The sequence below is a fragment of the Bubalus bubalis genome, chromosome 1 (assembly GCF_019923935.1).
Source record: "Bubalus bubalis isolate 160015118507 breed Murrah chromosome 1, NDDB_SH_1, whole genome shotgun sequence".
NCBI lineage: Eukaryota > Metazoa > Chordata > Mammalia > Artiodactyla > Bovidae > Bubalus > Bubalus bubalis.
Window position 1 is genome coordinate 16893897 of NC_059157.1, and position 21087 is coordinate 16914983.

The following is a 21087-nucleotide window of genomic DNA, read 5'->3' on the forward strand; positions in this document are numbered from 1 at the left end:
GGAAGAGGAAAAGAAAGCAAATCGAGAGAACAGACAGACTGACAGAATGACGGAGAGAGGAGGAAGCCAGGTAGGAGGGAAAAACGAGGTTAAAGAGTGAAGGAGCCATCTGAGGTTCCTGGCACAGCATGCCTGATACTAAGGGAGGAAAAATAAATACATAAAAGAAAACCAGAGGGAGGAAGTGCTGGGGTGGGAAGCAAGGTGGATACAGATTTGGAAGGGTTATCCCATACAGCATAACTCCTAACCTAGGCTGGCAGTCACGTGGCAGCCACAATTAGAAAGCAAAGCAGCTGGTGCATTGCAGGGGCGACAACGGACCAGGAGACATAGAGCCCTGTCACGTTATTTCTGTGCCGCGTAAGTCAAATGAGGACGTGACGTGTGGATGCTTGTATGTTAATTGAGAGTGTCTGCTGCCTCCCTTCCCCTAGAGCCACAGGACAGGGAATTCAATTTCATAAGGTGCTAATCTGTGAGCTGATGTGGCTGGAATGGGCACCTGGATGTTTTTAGCACTAAGTCTAAGCAGCAAAGGCATCACCCCACTGGTCTTTCTCTGGGGAAAGCAGAATGCAGAGCAGGAATCTTTTGTTTGGGATGAATTGGTTAAGAAACAGGAGTGTAAAAGCGTCACTGCCTAGAAAGTGAAGACCCTACTGTACTTCTTTTACTTACTCTATTTTTCCTTCTTTTCAAATGGCAAGCACTGGTAGTGCTTCCATCTTCCACTTCTATCTTTAGAAAAACCTGGGAAACTGCTTCCCCAAACTGCAAAAAGAGGACCTATCTAAGGGCTAAAAGTGGGGAAGGCATCATGCCATCTTTTCCAAGTTTTTTGGTGGTTGTTAATTCTAAAAGAATAGACTGACTAGGGTTTGTGAAAAAATGGCATATAATGACTTGCTCATTTTCCCCCGGTTATGTCAGCAGATGACACTCCCCAGGAAAATCAATCATGGAACTGGAAAGGCAGCCCAGTCAAAGCCAAAGGGCAAAACAAAAGTGCTAAGATGAGCCAGTTGAAACCAAGGCCCCTAGAGCATAGATGTGGCTTAGGATTCTATAGATGGCCTGAATGCATTAAGTATTTTCAAGTTTCTATCAGATCTTTCAATGGTTCCCTAAATCAGGTGACCCTCACAAAATAAATATGTTCAAGGAGAAATACTTGGTGAACAACAATATAAAAAATGTTTAAAAAAAAAAAAAACCACCCTCCTTTTTCTCCCTTATTTTTTCCCTGTGGTACAGGGTCAACTGGACAAGAGCAAATTAGAGACAGCGTTGAAAAAAGAATCCATCAGTCCTGTTGGTGGATCTGCCTTAATGAGTCGAAACACTTCTAAGCCTTTATGGTTTGGCTGGATGCATTAAATGAATCAGATCAAGCACGTTTTTCAGACTGATCTGGCCAGGCCGAGAGACAGAAGCCTTGGCCGTTTCAATTTTAATTGGCCTGTAAGGTCTGATTTTCCTTAAGGATGGAACATTCTGGCTGGCTGGAACCTCTGGAAGCCTTTCCTGTAAGAGGTGTGTGGGTATCAGCTCAGGGTGCCTTTACTAAACCCTTCAGGTCTTACCGAGGGAGGTCATGTATCTGAAAAAGCCATCACCCTACTTCATTGTTTGGGAAAACAAACATTAAATTTAATAATTAGACCCTAAAGTGATAACGCTGGAAGGATGCTGTCAGGGAGAAGAGGGGAGGTGATGGTGGGATTTTTTTTTTCTTCTTCCTTTCAGGTAAGGCCAATATGCCTTTTGAAAAGGGGGATAAATTTCATCCCGAGGGAAGTAACCTGAATAGATAATGCCCCTCATGTAGACCACCTGCCACCTGTGGGATGTTGGTGGGGCTTCTTGTACTCCTTACTCTCTAGTGACATTCTCTGATGTGCAAAGGACCATTTACAGGAATGTGGGGCTTTCCCCATCACATGAATAGTTTTCTCTTGGAATTTTTTTTCTGGGGGGAGGGGAATGTACAAGTAATTGAGTTTCTATCCCTGGCAACTGATAGCTTGCAACAGCCTCATTTTCCACAGATTATGGAAAGTACATGAGGTGTAGACTGTGATGTTACCATTGAAAAGAAAGCAACAGCTATAAGATGCTCTTGTTGCATGATGTCACTGACACTAGCTGATCAGGGGCCAGACAGTCCTTTATTCAGGACATTGCTTTATTGACTGATACGCACTTCCAGGGCTGTTGCATTCAGGAAGCCTGGGGACCTGCACTGCAGAGCCTCTGGGAAGACAAAATGGCTTCCCCTTCCTGCCAAGACTGGCTTTTCTCCCAACTATCTAGGATGTTGACTAGTCGCTAAGTTGTATCCAACTCTTTGCAACTCCATGGACTGTAGCCCACCAGGCTCCTCTTTCCATGGGATTTCCCAGGCAAGAAAACTGGAGTGGGTGGCCATTTCCTTCTCCAGGGGATCTTTCCAATCCAAGGATAGAAGTTGAGTTTCCTGCATTGGCAGGTGGATTCTTTACTGCTGAGCTACTGAGGAACAGTATGAAAATTTGTATTTGATTACTTGGGATATGGTGACTCAAATTTAATTCTATTATGGCTAGAATTTCCATCTAAAATAGCATAGGGTATTTTGTTCTGTTTTTTATTTCTTTGCTCATAAGATAATGACGCTTAGTGCAGTGCTTGTATATCTCCAGAAAACCAGAGTAATCCATGTCTGAAAGTGGAAAGTGAAAGTTGCTCAGCCATATACAGTCCATGGAATTCTCCAGGCCAGAATACTGAAGTGGGTAGCCATTCTCTTCTCCAGGGGATCTTCCCAACCCAGGAATTGAACCAGGGTCTCCTGCATTGCAGGCAGATTCTTTACCACCTGAGCTATCAGGGAATGTATGTAATATTATGCTGCAGTGTAAGAGCTTTCTAGGTTACAATATGAATAGATGATTTTTACATTGTATATAAAGCTCCCATTAGCTGAAAATGCAGAGTGTTCTTAAGTCGGTGTATGTTAAGCTTCTTTTGTTCTCAGGCCCCTGGCTTGGTTCCTCCTAAAGCCTTATGAATCACTCCAACTTACCCAGCTCTGGAATAACAGCATGGTCAGATCCGATCAGTGGGTCAAGGAACATGGGATGTATGTGAATTGTACCCAGTAAGGTGATTTTCAACTCTAAGTGCAAGTTTTGAGTCTAAAAGCTGCTGCCCTCAGTACCTCGTTGGTAAACTAACCATAGATCGAAAGCAAAGAAATCATTGTTATAGCTGTATGATCCCTTCTAAAGAGAAAGGAAATTAGTTAGGAACTGAAAGGTAAGAGTAGACAGGGGGGAAATATAAAGGTTTCAGCTCATAGGCTCTAAATTCTGCAGGCTAAAAGGAATGATGATTGGTCCATACCCATAAATTCAATCCCAAGATGCTCTGCCAATGCAGAAAGTTGACAACAAAAAAAAAGAAAGAAAGGGAAAAAGTTTCAGAAAAGAGCAATACACTGCACTCCAAAACACATTACACATGACTATTACGGCTCTGTAGGCGTGCACATCGAACAGACAAATGGTGGATGGTTAAGGAAGCAGTGCTCAGGTACGCGCCCACGAGTCCACAGAGGGAACTTCTCTTTCAAGAGGTGTGCAAATTCCAGCACACGGTATTTATTAACCCTTAAAAGACCTTACTGAGGGAGAAGTGAATGGCTGACCCCTCCTCTATGCTATGCGTTATCTGGGAATCGAAAAGACTGGATTTATCATCAGAGATGGCATTTGGTATCATTTCACCCTGCTGCTTTCAAAAGGCAGGCGTGGAGTTCCAGGGAGGTGAAGTCATTTTACCCAAAGGCAGAGAGTGGCAGAGCAGGGAGGTGAAGCCAAGAGGAGCAATTAGGTTGGAAATTTTTGTCACATTAGATCGCTATTTTTCATTGGGGCTAGCTATGCTCTAATATTTCCTGTTGTATTATTTACTTATTTTTAAACTATTTCCTTTCCCCCCAAATCTTCCACTCTCTCCATCATGTGTATGACATGGAGAACACTTCGGCTCAGAAAAGCCAGCCAGGGCACTGAAGCAACTGGGAGCCTGCTTCCAGCTTTTCTGTATCATCTGCATAGGATAGCAGTGACTGCCTCACTTTTTCAAATGGTTAAAAAAAAAAAAAAAAAAAGTTGGCAGGGGGAGGATGCAACTCCTGGGTTCTTTGGTTAATTTTAATTTACCACTTCCTCAAATCACAAAGAGCCAATTAGATGGGCACTTCCCAGCGCTGAGCCCTGATGCCCAGATGCTAGCTGATGGCCGTAGGCACCCAGGGGGCCCACAGCGCTGCCCAGGGGAGGGGGCTGGAAGCTGTGCGCCCCAGCCTACAGTCCTAGCACACCTGACTGAGGACACATCAGAACTGCAGGCCTGGCCGGACCTGCACAGGCTCAAGCGGAGAAGTGGGGAAAATCAGGCAAATTAAAAAAAAAAAGAAAAAAAATCGAGAAGTGACGCTTTCCATTCTTGAAACAAAAAACTGTTAACCAAATGTCATCGTCTGGGGCCCTTCGGGACTCCCTTATTTGTGTGTGGGGGGTGGAAAGGCAGGTGGGAAGGTGGGGCAGGATGAAAAGAGAGGGGTTCTGTGGTCTATATTTCTTTTCCTTGGTCACTGACTAGAGAGATATCAGGACAGTCCCCGAATCTGACAGGGCATCTCTTCAGTTTGAAAGCACACGCTGGAGGGGTACTTCTCTTCCAAAACAGCTTGGACATGAACAGATCTCCTCATAGAGAGAGTGTGTTTGGAGTCATCCTGGTTTCAGGTCCTTTCTCTGCCATTTACCTGTTCAGTGACTTTGGACAAGTTCATTTCTCATTGACCAAATGCTTATGGTATTGACACACGCCTCACAGGGTGACCCTGTGGAATAAAGGAGACGTGAAGTGTGTCGGCCAACAGCGGAGGGGTTTTAACAGCTTGGCCGACAGGTGTATCTGGAGATTTACTTTGGGCCACTGATCGCAGGCATGCAGGCTTAGTTTTGATTAATTTCCGGGCCCTCAAAACTCTGACAGCCTCTGTGATATATCAAGAATTTATATTAAAAAAAAAAAAAAAAACAAACAAAACTTGCCACCTCTTAAGGAAATGAAGTTTCCCAGATTTTATATATGTATATATATATATGTATAATATGTATGTATAAATACATATCAAATAGTACACTGACGAACAATGATAAAGAGGCACTTTATATAATAGAATTTTCTTTGCCTTAAGTCCAGGGTACTCAGGCAAATCACGTACATTTTTCATAAATTTAAATAAAGAGGATGTAGAGTGACTTTGGTTGCACCATGTTCACAGCAAAATTAACAGTTTTTTCCAAGCCAAATTTCTCTTGCCTCTGTGCAACACTGAATTGGACATATTGACCTTTTCCCCCAATTTGTTTCCTCCATATAAACTTCAGAACATCAAGGTACCACAATTCATTTTCTGAGGAAGTGATAATAAATTTCCTTACACATTTCCATGAGCAACTGACTCAATTTTTATCCCTAGAACCCCCTCCGTGTCTTGCCTTTTCCTCCTACGTCAGTAAAAATTTAAGGGTTAAAATCAATAGATGACTACAGAAACTCTTTCCAGAGAAGAGAATCATGATTCCATGCCTACATGAACACTGCTAATTATCTATATTAGTTGCATAGAAAGCTTGGTTAAGTCTTCAATAAAATTAGTAGCATGCTCATGCATACATATTACTGCATTTACAGTTTTATAGGTAAGTTGGTGAGCCTAACTCTAATTTCATTTCATGGGAAGTCATTCATATCAGGCAGCTCCAATTTCAAATAATTCAAAGGGAAATTGGTACTTAAAATTGTACTCTCTTCTGGCCATAAGCCCTAACAAGGAAACAAGCAGAAGAAGCATGCATCAGTCACCCAAGTCCTGTAGCAAACAGTACTGTAATTTATTTGAGTATTGGTGGCTACATTTCTTTCATTGTAAGTCAAGAAAAGCAGAATACACAAATACTTTTCATTTTCTGAAGAGGTTATTACTTTCTATCTGTTCTATTTAATCTAATGTTGGCTTAGGCTTATTACATATCATATGTTTCCTATTGAACATCTGCCTAGCCACTCCATTTTTCAAATTAAATTAATAATTCAAAAACACGAAGGTTACTGTAAACAATTTAGCTTCCTTTTCTACATGTGATTTCCTGCTGTGCAGTAAGCAATATAAAAAATTAATTTAAATCTGAGTCTTTAGAAACTATTAAGTATTGACTCACTAATCTTTTGCTGTAGGATTTTATAATTGTTTGAAGAAAACTGATTAACCTGTAGGTTAATTTAAATTTTCAACTGCCTTAGAGAAAAGAACAAGAACATTTCTTGAAAAGTTGAAATTGTCCATACATGCAATTATAATTTCTGTTAACATTTGAAGACATTCTTGGGTTTTCTTAAGCAAGTAATCTCAAAGAGGTATGTGTCCTTTTGACTTTTGCCCCCCTGAGGTTTCTAGAGGAGTCTTGTCAATGTCATTTCTAAATGGGACCAATTTAGCCACTGACTTCTAATTTTCAACTTACCTTTACAATAGTAGATGCTTTTTTTTTTTTTTTTTTTTTCACATATACCAATCCACATTGCCACTGAACCCTTTGAAATGCAATAGGAAACTCCTTTCTTCCAAGTTTCCCTATGCCATGAGCAAGTATGTTCATAAAAACACACACAGTGAAATCTCACTAATGCTTAGCTGGGGTTAATAATTCTGTTATAGGCTGATGTGTCTTTATTCTACTTTTAGCAAGATACACATGTTTGATCAAGAAACTAATAACTTTAGTGAATTTAAAAAAAACATTTGGAAAAATCAACACAAATAATTTAGACACTAGTAAACTATGAATCAAAAATACTTTTAAGGCTATCTGAGTTTACTCATTCTGAGGATATGCCTGTAAGTTCTAAAATTGTACTCTTTTAAATAGTCTATACTTTGGGCTATTCTAGAATTACTTCCTATTAGATGTTAGTTTATATATGACCTATTTGCTCCATACTGCTTGGAACTATTGAAGCTGTGAGTGTGTTTTTTCCTATAGTCTATAAATTATTAATTGTCTGTATATACAAACACAGACACACATGCACCTCCCCCCCCCCCACACACAACACACACACCATGATGAAAACAATCCTTTCAAGCAGGAACTCTGTGTTGAGAGGGGTGAAATCTAAAGCTTACTAACTTTGACAGTATTTTCCAAGAAAGTATTGTAAATGTTTTATTTCAAGGCAAATGGCTTCCTTCAAGAAAGCCCTATAAAAGATACATGTGTTCCTTTTTTTTAATATTTTAAATCAGTTTTTATAAATCAATACATGTCCCATAGGACACCCTGACCAGAAAAATTGTATTAAATCCTAATAATGTAAGTTATGTGTTTAGAAGCATTTAAAAAATTGTATGTTCTTTTACAATGTGATTCATCAACTGAAAATGTGGTTTGGTAAGTTGAACAATGTGTCTCTCTGAAGCTGGGGAATATTTTTTCTTTTAAAATGTATGATATGCATTTCACACTTTATGAACAAAAATAAGTAAATTTTAAACTTTACCAAGATGGCAACACTTTTTAGCTTTTGTGTAGCTTTCATTACTAGTTGAACATAAAGTTCTTAGAGCAGCAAATATTTATTTCCCTGCCTTCGATGTGAAGGTCTGTGGAAGTAAAAACTGAGAATTTAAGACATGTAAGAAAATTAACTCTGGGCAAGACAATTTTGGAAAGCAGTTTCTGAATGGAAGCTCTTGCTTTTCCAGACTCGAGGCAGGACTGATGCACAGTCATTACAGACTTTGTTTATAAATGTGCTTCCTATCTATCTTTGTTAAATCAGGTTAAATCTGAATGCTGTTTTCCTGGACATCTTCCAAAAGTGCCACTGAAAGCTTACTAAAGAATTTATTCAAGGAATCACATTCCGATTAAAATACAAAATGGCTATTTTTAAATTATATCTTATGAAAGAGAATATGGTCTAAAAGAGAAATTGAGAATATTTTTTCAGGTTCTACTGTCAGATCTCACTGCATCATTATTTTGGAAAATGCCTTCATTTTTACATTGCTTTCAGTGCACAATGATATTCCAAAAATTTAAGTACAATACACATGTTCAGAATTTTCATTAAAGTTTAAAATATAATCATACTGAATTTATACAGTCACAGGGATTTGTAAATCCATGTCATTTGAATACAAACATTTCTAAAAGGAATGGCTGTATTAAGTAAAATTCTATTATTTACCTTCTGTTTTTATGCTCCATCTTATCTAGCTTTATAACAATAATCTATAGCTATAGAGAGAACAATTCTGTCCAGTGAAAGCATTTTATTTAAAGGTTTTGAATAAAGAGGAGACTGTGTTTGAAAATTTGGCAATGCCAATTTATCACTTTTTCACAACAAAAAATGGTCTGTAATGTGATTTTTGATATGCAGCTTTTGTAAATACATCAGAAGTACCACGCACTAAAAAAATGATAGAATAGTATGGGTCCAATCTCCTCATAATGCATATGAAATTTCTTTTTTGATAGAATTTATTCTTCCATAACTGTTAACATGAGAAACAGAATGTTATTCTTTGCATGAATACAAATAAGGGTCAAATCTCATTCTTTTAGGGCCCCCAAATGACCAATTTCTATCACTGTTTCTTGTGTTACATGAATTTATACCACAACACACTATGTGAAATATTTTTTGGGGTAAGCAATTGACAAGCCGAATCAGAGGCTGACAAATCCATTATAATGCTTTTGTAAATAAAATCTAATAGCACATGGCCATACTTATGAATTGCTTTTGTGCTCCATAGGCTGAGTGTTCTGTGGTTATGACAGTAATGGTATGGTCTGCAAATGCAAAAGCATTTACTATCTGATCTAAATTTTCAGAAAAAAAAAATTGTCACCTTTGATCTAAATGGATAACTATATGGAATCTTTTTTAAAATAATGTTTTGAAAGTTCCAGAATTAAAAGCTAAAGTCCTTGTTCACAAAAGAAGGACAGATACGTAGTTTAGTTATCCATGCAGTTATATACAATGTAAATGGTCTTTTAGGAATGTTCAAAACTTCATGAAGCCACAGAAATCCATCAAAATTTCCCGGTTCTCATTTTAAAAGTATACATCTAGCAGTGAACTGTGATATTTCATATAACTAATAAATATTTTTTAAAAAACAACTTTTTCCTAAAATTATTATTGAGAGTAGAATAACATAAATAAGTGATTTAACAATTCATCTAAAAATCATTTAGACCTGAATCCCTTGTTTCCTAAACAAGGTCAAATAGAACCCAGGCTATCTCCTTTGCTGTGAAATGTTTGCTTTTAATTTTCTTACTCAGTGCTTTTTTTTTTTTTAATGCAAACTGTTTGGTTAATGAAGAGAAACATCTGAACTCTTTTTATTCTGTTTATTTGTTGGAAAGAACACATTCTGAACTGAAGCGAACTTACCATCATTTCAAGTGTGTACTGGTTACAACTTAACACACCTCCTTTTCAAGGATGGGGTCATTTTATAAAGAAGATGGACTGTCCCGTGGAATGATTTTTATTTTCTCAATAAAAGTGAGACTTTTCAAGGCCTTTATTGTCATTGCATTGGGTGAGAGAGACTATCATGTTGTATCACAGTAATTCAAGATCAATTTCAGAAACACTGGAGCCTCACGCACCTATGAGTAGCTCAGAGCCCACTAGTCACGAACAGAGGAAGTCATACAATCGCTTGTGTTAATGTTCTCATGCGACAGGCAGAGGCAGTCAATGTTAGACCTGGTAAAACGCATCTAGCTCTAGGTGGAATCTGAGGGGAGATGCGGCAACAAGAAAGCGGCACCAACTGAGCATGCTCCTATTCAGGCAGAGACAGAAAGGGAGTGGACGTACTGTAGAAGCTGGCCATTACGTAGTTTTGGCAGCGATCACCAGTAAACTCATTTGGGCACCTGAGAGAAGAAACAAAAAAACAATGGTAGAAAAAAAACAGAGAAAAAAAGAGAAGAGGTGAATATATGCTAGAAAGAAGCTCCTTCAGTGTCATTTGACTGAACTTGGTGAGTTCACTCTCAGGAACTGAGTCTTTGTCCTCATCATGGCTTTTAGGCTCTGGCGTTTCCCCCAGTGGGATAAAAATTTGGATAAACATGATAGAAAGATCCCAGCATTTTAAGTGACCATGTTCTCTCAAACAGAGCCACTTAAAATGAGAGCTGGATGTTTTCTTCAACTAGGTTCTCTGCTTGATAGTGTTGGTCCAACGCACTGGAAGGAAAGGAGTTTTGGTGGGCCCGCCCGCCATGATTGCCAGCGTCATGGACCATCCTGATGGGTTTTATGAAATTGATGACCTTTGTGGTTTGTTGGGGAGACATAGCTAGACAAGATCATATTGAATGGGTTTCTGCCCTGAGTGGGTTAACCATGATTAGAACAAAAGGCATCAGTCACAACTGAGCTGTAAAGGCACCAAGCGGTAGCGATTGTTGCTGTAGTTTGGGGAGAGAGCAAATTTCAGATTATTTTAACATACTTTCTTGGGTTTGGACTTTCATGGGCACATTCTCAGTACATCTCGCTCCAGTGAATCCAGGTTGGCACCTAGAGGGTAAAAATGTAATAAGCAATCGAACGCTAAAGACACTGAACTTTCAGACTGGCAATTTTCCTCCTATGGAGTATGGAGAGTCCTACAAATGACCTGGTAGCTGAACAACATAAAGAAAAGAAGACAAAACATTTAGAAAACCATGTCCCATGAAAACTGTGGGGTATATATTTCTGTTGTTTGCTTCAGTCTTCATAAAGTCAGTTAACTGAAATTTAACTAGTGTGAGGCTGAAAGGTTGAAAGGGCTTGGCAAGGTATGGGCAGATAAGTCATTATCTCTTGGGCATTTCCGAATTTGTCAATGATCACCTGACGCTGAAACACTGGTTTTGGTAAGAGCTTATATGGTTCCATCCATCATCATTTACCATTTAAATAATTTTGAGTTTTTTCTTTTGTAGACACAATTTTGTACTTCATTTTGTTGTTGTTTAGTCATTAAGTCATGCCTGCCTCTGAGACCCCATGGACTGTATGTAGCCTGCCAGGCTCCTCTGTCATTGGTATCTTTGAAATCATCAAATTGCAATAGAAGTCAAGCACTTTCACACTCTAATGATTACTGACAAGAAAAATGACATCCTCCTCCTTTTTTTAAAAGATAATACAAAGTAGGTCTTATTTTTAATGGTGTAAAAAATCTATAGAGGGGCAGATTTCTAGTAGTATAAATTTCACTTCATGCAATCATCCCAAATCAAATACAAATACATTTAAAAAATTTAAACAGTTATTCTTCTACTGAAGTATTTAATGAAAATCATTTTGCATTTAAGGTAAACTGTTTTGAAACTATAAAATTTACATTTTACTCACTCACATTTGCCTATCAAAATTCCAGAATCTTGGTAGAATATTGTTCTCAAGGTCTTGGGATGGGGCTGTACCTAGAGATGGAAGTCCTTTAAAACTGCTCTTTTTGTTGCTGTCACTCCAGTAACTAAAGCATTTCAGAATGGATTCATTTTACCCCAAATATCATACTCAAAGAAACAGGGTCATCAAAAAGTTCCAGGACACAAATATACTTCTTACAGGTGCCCCACACTGATAGCTATGATTATTATCAATAGTTCATCCAGACCATAAACATCAGGCATGATTTATTTTCCAGAATAAATAAAAATAAACACACCTTTTGGCATCAAAGAGATGTGAATAAAACTATTCATTTTTGCTAATATCAGGTTGATTTTTTTTTCATCCCCCTTAAAGCCAAATTCAATGCCAAAAAAACATTCTTAAGTGATTTGGTACATCTGCTTTAGTAATTTCACGAAGAATGGCTTGTAAGAAAAAATACTAACAGTTCTATATTTTCAGCCCTATGAGTACTTGTGTCAATAAAGTATAATTATGACCATTAATAATATCAATAAGCTTAACAACAAATATCTTGTTATTTACATAGTTTTTTTTAATTCTTCAAAAAAAGTTTTTAAATGAACTGGTTATTTTTGTATAGAATACTTTTGCTGAAATGAGTAGAGGAAGAACTACCTAGAGAAATACAAAAATAAGAACTATAACCTGTCAGGTTGGGTCATTTCTTATGAATATGTCATTCTACCTCCTTCAATTAAGAATGTCTTTCCATGTAATTTAAGAAAAACACATGGAACTGTGTTTTCCATGTAACTTATTTGATGTAAAAATTTGTGAAGTATATGATATTTTATTTTTATATTTTTTCTGAACCAGGACTATAAATCCATATAGACATACAGTATAATTAAGTAGGTAATTCCAGAACTAAGAATATATTCTATAATGACCATTTCATCTTACCTGTTTGCACTCTTCGTAAAAATTTAAATTAATTTGATCACATAATAACCCATTTGCTTCATAGAAAGAACATAGTAGAAGATGTGTGACTATGGCCTGTGTGTGTGTGCACGCGCGTGTGTCTGTGTGTGTGAGAGAACTATTAGAGGTAAGAAATACAGTTATTTAAGAATCATGAAATTCACAAAGAGCTCAAGAATCATGAATTCCTTAAGATAAGAAATACATTTATCAGAAAATTGCCAATTATGCATCTTAGATGACATTTTTGAAATAAGAAGGCATGGGACAACTATATGAAGGGGAGCAAAAATCCTACCCAATCAATTTTCTAATTAGTACAAGATTCTAAAATGATGTTTCCTAGGAAACTAGTATTATAAGATGGTGGTTTATCTCTATCATAAAATGATACAGAATATTTGGTGCAGTAACAGTAGATCTGCATAAGGTATACCAATCCTTTTTGGAATTACCTGCTATGTCTGAACCAGAGCTATCCTTTCACTAACGTTTATCTTCACTTGGAGGCATTTTCTTAGTGTAAATCCTTATTATTATTCAAAGTGGGGTCCAAGGACCAACAGAGTCAGCATCTGCTGGAATCTTGTTAGTAGACACATAGAGTCTCAGGCCCCAGTCTAGAACTATGGAATAAGAATCTGCATTTTAACAAGATCCCTAAGAGATCTGTATGTACATTAAATATAGGATGTCAGGGATCTTCCAAAGATGGAGACTAAGGCCCTCTATCCTGGCACTGCAGAATCTTGCTGTTTGGATGTGAGCAGAATCTTGCTGTTTGGATGTGAGCAGAATCTTGCTGTTTGGATGTGAGAAGTCCATTTGGCTTCACTGGGCCACAGCTGTCTTCAGTGATAAAATGAAAAGATTTATCTAAGTGATTATCAAAGGTTTCTTTTACCACAAAGGTTCTGGGAGTCACTCTCCTACATGGAATCACTGTGCAAAAACCTGGCATCATCTCTTCTGAATGTATTACCAGTCAGGAAGGACTCAAGAACTTTAAAATGATTCTTCTGATAGAACTGATATTTTAAGACAATCATGGATGCAAAACAAATGTCAAATACCTATTCCTAGGCCAGTTAAGGATTCAGAGCTATAATCATTATGTAACTTTTGTGGACATCTGGAGTTGTTGCCCAATCAGATGGGAGGAAGTGGAAACAACTTCTGCATAAGCAAACTGCAGACTGCATTGATTGGGCAGAGAAAGCATATGGAAATGGAAATGCACTTGATCTATAAGGTGTGAGTTACTCAGTCGTGTCTGGGTGTCTGACTCTTTGTGAACCCATGGACTGTAATCCACCGGTCTCCTCTGTCCATGGGATTCTCCAGGCAAGAATACTGGAGTGGGTTGCCATTTCTTTCTCCACGGGATCTTGCTGACCCAGGGATCGAACCCAGGTCTCCCACATTGCGGGCAGATTCTTTGCCATCTGAGCTACCAGGGAAGCCCATCTGATTTATAGGCTCTGATTAAACTCTACAGTATGACTCCTAAAAGAACAGGGTGACTGTCTGGCTGCTGGCATACTTTTCTGTTAGCATTGTCCTTTAAGCAGCCAATCTGTCACCTTCTTCGGAGACAGGAGTACAGTAGCTTTAATCTCATTGTGGACAATGTGCTCTGGCCTGAGTCTGAGCACCTTCCAAGAATTCTGTCTTAATCTGTCTGAATAACAACTGAGCCCTTACTGTAGCTTCAAATCTATATATACCAATTGTTTTACCCATCAGATTAGAAGATGGAGATATTTTTAAAAATTTTAGTATTTGCTCTTATACAAAGATAAATGAAGATAAGCAAAGGTAAGCAATCTTTGTTCTATATTTGTTCTTCAGGAGATGAAAATTCACACAGTTTCATCTGAATGAAGCACTGTCTCTTCCAATACAACATCAACTCCTTCCTGAGTGTCACCTCCTCACCAACCCATGTCCACGCCCTGGGTGAGGGATTCCTTATTTGGCTCTCACTGCATGGTGCCTCCATCTCTTCCACTGCCCTGGCCTGTTGGTCTTGTGATTATCTCTTTGTGAAGACGATGAACAAATTCCGATCATTTTATAGCTCTAATGTTTCAGCCCAGTGCCTGGCTCTTGAAGGACTCTCATAAAATACTGGTTAAATTGAACCTGATTGAAGGTTAGAACATAGTGTCCAGTAAAGAACTGTATCAAAGAGACCCATATAGCAATTGATTGGCCAAGTACAGGTCAATATTGAACTTTTGGCTTTCATTTCTATAGTTTGTGACCAACTCTCTCCTCTGTAGACTTCCAAATAATTTTTTTTTTTAATAGTACCTTCCTCACAGACTCCTTCTCCTATACAGAAACCTTTAACATTGAGTCTGGAATTTGGAAAAGACTCCATATAACTCTTTAACAGTAAGTCTGCTACCTCAAATTTAAATCCCATTACTGAAATACCATTTAACCCAGGATTCAATAAACAGTTACAGTCTAGTAACCAAGACTTCTGCATAGTAAAATAAAAACAGTTCTTAATAATAACCTTAATACATGGTGATTATCCTGATATGCTTACTGTGTAATCGATTATCAATTCATGTCATTTTCTGAATCAGTTTAGTGTTTGGTATATTTTTTACATTCTAATTGAATAAATTATCCCCCCCCTTTTTTTTTTGGTGGAGATACTAGATATCATTAAAGATATTTCCAGAACCCCAAGAAACTTTCAGTTATTTAGGATTTGCTAATTTTATAAGCCATTATAAATGGCTTAGTGGTTTTTGAAATTTATGGTCAATTTATAAACCACCCTTACATCCCTTCTCTTCCTGTCTTTACTTCTTGGTTTCATTAATTTTCATTAGGTTCTCCCTTGATCCGACAGGAGAAGGGAAACAGGTTTACATGTGGTATTTCCCCTCTATTTACGCATCTCTCCACCAGGAGATGTTTTAGACAATCATCCAAAAAAGAAGCAGCCTTACTGTCTTTTCACTCTACCTCAATACTAGCTGGGGTATTTCCTTCACATAGTACAACATCTGAAGCAATTTCTCTGGGGTCCATGTTTACAAATAGTAGGTAATGGAAAGGCCAACATATACGCGTGAAGGGTTATCGGTGAGTTTAAACGTTAGGCTTTAAGGACTTTGGCTCTTCCTCTGTAAACCAGACTTGGCAATGTACACGCTGCAGTGCTGGCTTGTTTTTCTACAGGATCCTGTTGCAAGGGCTGACTTTTCACCCCTTCACTCGGGATTCTGACTAGAGCTCGCCCACTCACTGGCTGAGTATCTGTGTTGTACATTATTCTTTCCCAAATGGATTGTTACTATTAGTCTGCATTTTTCCAAGATGATCTGCATTCTGTTATCTACTGTGAAGTGAAATTTCTTAAGGTTCATATATGCTTTTCTAATTTGTGTTTTAGTGTTCCTTATGGTATCATCTGCAAAATACATTTGTTTCCTCAAGGAAATGCCTTCTTCAACATCATTAAAGAAAATATTAAATATAATATGTTCCTTCAATAGCATTTCCTACAGATCCAACCTTAGACCTCCCCATCACTGTTCAGCTAGTATGGATCATCCCATTGCTTTTTTATTATGATCTGGGGACTAGTTCCCAATACTTGAGATAACGGTACACACAGAGTGGCCACAGTGGACCCATGGATAAATACTGAGGGGGGAAAGAAAAACTAAGTCATCCTGGATCTGCACTGTTGGTTTTCAATGTCTAAGACATACAATCCCACTAATGAGGTGTCGGTGTTTATGAACTAACCTCTCCTTGTTTGAACCCTGGTGCCCTTCCCAAAGTTCTGTTTGGACAGCTTGTTCTGAAATGCTCATCTGTAGATGAAAATCCTTGCCATTGTTTACCCTAAATGATGTATCCTTTACTTTGGGGTCAAACAATTTCATCGGATATGGGCTCAGTCTATAGCCCATACATCTCTCTGTCCTTGTGACAAGATGACTTATGGACTCGGCTAATTTGTGGTTTGGTTTTGTCTCTGGAGGATGCCCCTATACACAGCATAGCGATTCTGAATCTTCCATCCACTCCAGCCTCATTTGATGATGAAACCTCTAAACACTCACTTTTGACTTAAATCTTTCAATAGAAATATTTCACAATGATGCATTTTAATTTTTGATTTCCCCCCAGACTTATGGAGGTATTATTGACAATATTGTATACACTTAAGCTGTGCAAACTGATGATTTGATATATTATACGTTATTTAATGATTACCACCAAGAGCTAATTAACTCATCAGTCACCTCATATGGTGACTATTTAAAAATTTTTTGGTTATAAGATAAATAACTTCAGTTATAAGATAAATAACTTCAGTTATAAGATAACTTATAACTTCTTCAGTTATAAGATAAAAAAAACCCCTGGGATCTAATGTGAAATTAGTTCATAATATGGTACTGTATACTTGAATTTCGCTGACAGATCATTTTATTTTAAATAGACTATATACTTCTCAAGGTGAGGGCTGCATAAACGTTTTTTCCCCCATGGAGACTCTGCTTCCATCTGGTTGGTGTCCTCCATGATACATTCCCTTAGCTCCCTAAATACTTGTCAAAGCACTCAGCACACCTATCATTTACAGTTTAATTAATGATCTGAAATTTGTCTGCTACTCACAGGCCTACGGACTCCATGAGGGCTGAGACCATGCGATTTTGTTTACTACTTCATAACGAGCACAAGCACAGAATTTGCCTCGTGGAAGGAGATCAATAAATATATGTGGCTGCCTAACTGATTTCAGGAGAAAAAAAGAACCAGGCTATTAAGAACACAATGCAACTGCTTTTAGGCCAAACTGCCGCTAAATTGATTTCCATAAGAACCAAAATATTTCCTTCCATCTGTCTTCATGAAAGTCAAAATGAGTTAATAAGCACCTAGGAAGTACACAGCAGGATTGTAGATACAGAGAGGGACACAGAAGAAATGAGTATTCCTTCAATAACACTTTCTACATGTTACTGTAGGAAATGACTACAATGATCATCGCTGTAGGTAGGTCGTCTGAAGAGCTGACTCTCTAGATCTTTGCCATATGAGTCCCACCCACTCACAGAGGTTTGTCTCCCTGCTCAGTGTGATAGCAGGTAAGTGTCTCACTTGCTCTGAAGGATGAGGTCTCCCAGAGCTGGCTGTTCTTAGGCACTCCAGAACTAACCCCCAATATATTCCTTTGCTCTATTCCAAATGTCTCCTTCCACAGCCACGATGATGAGGCCACAGGACACAACTTGAATCTGAACCACCAGCTACTAATGTGCTATAAATATATTATTTTCATCATCGTTTTTACTTGCATCAATTACTAAGCAAGGATTTTATAAAACTTTAACCTTAGCTAATGTCTTGACTTTTTCTCCCCATCTTATCTAGTGCCCAGGTGTATCTAATCTGTATGGAAGTCTCTCCTCCCTAAACATCTTCTAGGTTTACGGTGTACCCAAACTGTTCCAGAAGGTACTATGACTCTTGATTAGTTGTCACAATGTCCAAAGTCCTCTCCCTGGTTTTCGGAGCTCAGAAACTGATTCTCCTGTCTAACTTGACTTTTTTTGTTTGTTTTGTTTTACTTCCCAGAATGGAGTTGCTGGTCTAGGTATGCATGTCACTGCATCTAATGAGAAGATTAGATGGTATGGTATATGGTATATTTAACCATATACCATATGTGGAAAAAACCCCATAAGTGATGTCTATGCTTATAAAGTCTTCAACATATTCCAGTCTTTTATTTTCTGTCTTTAAACTCTTATTATCATAATAATCAGTGCTCTACTACCTGGGATAAAGACACTCTAATTGATCTACTATTTTAGTTACTCTATTTCCATAAATAGACTAAGTTCCCAGGGACCAGACACCATGCTGTATATTTTCATTGTGTTTACAAAAATGCTTGAGATAGATGTAGCTGTTTTATAAACAAATTTTAATTAATATTTCATTTACTGAGTTTAATTTATTATAGCACATTTTTGTGACTTTATCTCCTATGGTTAAATATTTTTCATAACTGTCTCTATAATCATGTGTAATACAATATAGGCCCTTATATGTACCACATGGTTTCATAAAAATTAATTAGACAAAATGATAAGTTCATGTTTAAAGGCACCTCCCACTTTCCTATGCTTTGTTTGTTTTCTGTTTCTGTTTTTAAATATAAGGAAATTAATGATCAGAGATACTACATGATTGAATGAACATCAAATGCAAAGTTAGAAAGCTAGCTGGTGGCCCCAACAAATCAAATAAAAATGGCTGGTGTTAAATAAAATGAAGAATTGGGAATTAAACATGATAACACAGTCTGTTAAGACAGGTGTATATATTTTTCCAGTGTCTACAGAGAGAATGTAATTCTACCATTTATTTTTTATTGTAAGGAAAAACTCACTTCCCCAAAGTTAGAAGTGCTTTCACAGAAATAAGTTCATTTAATTTCATTGACTCCTGGGAAGAAATTTGGAGAACATATTAACTCTATGTTATAAATAAATTGTCCAGAGAGTTGAAGTGAAAGAGCTCAAGACTAGTCACCAAAATTGGTGGTTAAAACTCTAATCCCCACATGGGGATGCCACATCTGTCCACAGGACAGCATCATGGGTTTATAAATATGGCCCAGTGTAAAGTCATTTTTAGATTAAAAAAAATCACATCAACATGTTCCAAAAGAGTTCTCTTAAGTATAACTACTCAGAAGAGCAGATATACAAGAACAAGGGGAGAAAACCAAGAGGATAATCTGGACAATGTCAAGTTCAAAGTGTCTTGTTTCTTTGAACCATGTAACTACATGGGGCACCAGAGGGTAAAAGATGGAATGATTCTTTTCTGGTCTTTATGCAATCTTGAATAGAAACTTTTTTTTTTCCTCCCCCTCAGGATAAATTTTAAATTACTATAGAGAGAAGAGAAATATAAAAGATGAGAAACACCGCGGAAATTCCCACACTGTTCCCAGGAGAGAAGTCCAAGTAACAGCAAAGCTCTCCTCAGAGAAGTGTTTAACTGTTATATGGTTAATCCATTTGGAACACCTTGAAATGGAGAGACAAAAGAGATTTGCTGTAAAGTCTTCCACTTCAGCTCCCAAGAAGACAACAGTGGATTAGGTGACCAGAGAGACCACTTGGAAACTTACACGCTTGTGGTGTTTCTGAGTCATGTCTTAAGTCAGGGATAAAGCTGATTTTGAACGATGTGGCTCATGCTTCAGAAATGTTTTGCTCTAGACAGATGGACCATATGGAAACTGTGAACTGGCTTCCTACACAGGGCCATGATGAGCCAATGCAACACTTCCACGTTTTCTTTTTCTATTCAAGTTGTCCAATGAACAACATACTATTGTAAGACTCGGTATATGACGTGCCTTTGTTTCATTTCTGACTAGTGATTGTTTTTAATGTTATACGTGTTTGCAACACAGGGATTAAAAATATACTCATTTAACAAAAAAGGCATGAAATATTTTGCATATTGACTATACTCAATTCTTCAGTGTTCTGGCTTGCTTTCATGTATCAATAAAGGCAGTGCAAAAGGGGGATAAAACTTATCAAAATCAGAGATGTCACAGGTTTTCTTTCCAACAAGAGCTAATGATAATCTTTAACAGTTTTTTGAAAGATCATAATTACCAAAAAAAATAGATATGATTAAATCATAGTGCAAATTTTCTGAGAATTGGTACAGGATTCAGTTGGGGGACACAATATTTATTTGTGGTTTGCTGCTTTAATAACTATTAGAGGAATCCCAAACATTTCTCATTAAGATTAGAAAAATATAAAAGTATTTCTTTATAGATTGGGCTTAATGTTTAATGAAAAGCTGTGTGGGTGAAAAAAACACTCCCAGCTGTTGGCACAGTACCAAAATGGAACCAATGCACAGCACTTAGGCGATAGCATGTTTTGTATAGATCGTGGGAGGGCCACAGAAGAGCTGAAATTAATATGTGGGGAATAACTGCACTGGTTCCTAAGAGGTATTCAGAAACTATCATATGTACTCACTCAGCTTGCAAATCTTTTTGCAAAGGCTAGGATGAAAAAGATCATGTTTCATTATTATAATTAAAATCGAGTGGTCTCAGATGCTTTTTTAAAGAAGTTAAAAAAAAAAAGGAGGCACAGATTTAAATAATCTGGGTATGATTGTTTAAAAAGGAGAAGCATCTAAGGAACTGTAATTTAAAGGTTTTCTTCCAAGGAGACTTACTGAAACATAACTAGATTGTATGTCTAAGACTAGGGCAGACTAGCAGGATGTATCCATATAGTAAATGTATCTCATTTTACAGATTATAATTCTCAGCTTCTGACATTTTCTATTTTGATCAGAGAAAATCTTATAGGAAATTACAGAATTTATTCATTTCCACTCACAATGAAAAATTCAGGGAGGGAGGAATGTTTGGGATATATTCACAGCAAACTGGCAGAACCAAAGGCTAAAACTGACCCATTTTAATTCTCTGCTATAGGTACATAGATTTGATATGCTGGTGACCAAAAAGGTGAATCTTTAATT

At 37.5% G+C, this 21087-nt stretch overlaps 1 protein-coding gene across 14 annotated transcripts in view; it reads right to left on the reverse strand.

The window, feature by feature from the left end:
- Positions 1-21087, reverse strand: part of NRG1 (neuregulin 1) — a 240744-nt gene that overhangs the window by 20901 nt on the left and 198756 nt on the right. For 5 of the 14 annotated variants that reach the window (XM_006076209.4, XM_006076212.4, XM_045164018.1 and 2 more), the window contains 2 exons: positions 9973-10031; positions 3388-3411 (listed from right to left, as the gene is read on the reverse strand). In XM_006076209.4, the coding sequence (XP_006076271.1) occupies positions 3388-3411; positions 9973-10031 (83 nt within the window). Of the gene's footprint in view, positions 1-3387; positions 3412-9972; positions 10032-10615; positions 10684-21087 lie in introns of all 14 variants that reach the window. The other 9 variants (XM_006076210.4, XM_025264918.3, XM_025267459.2 and 6 more) reach the window with 4 other exon arrangements.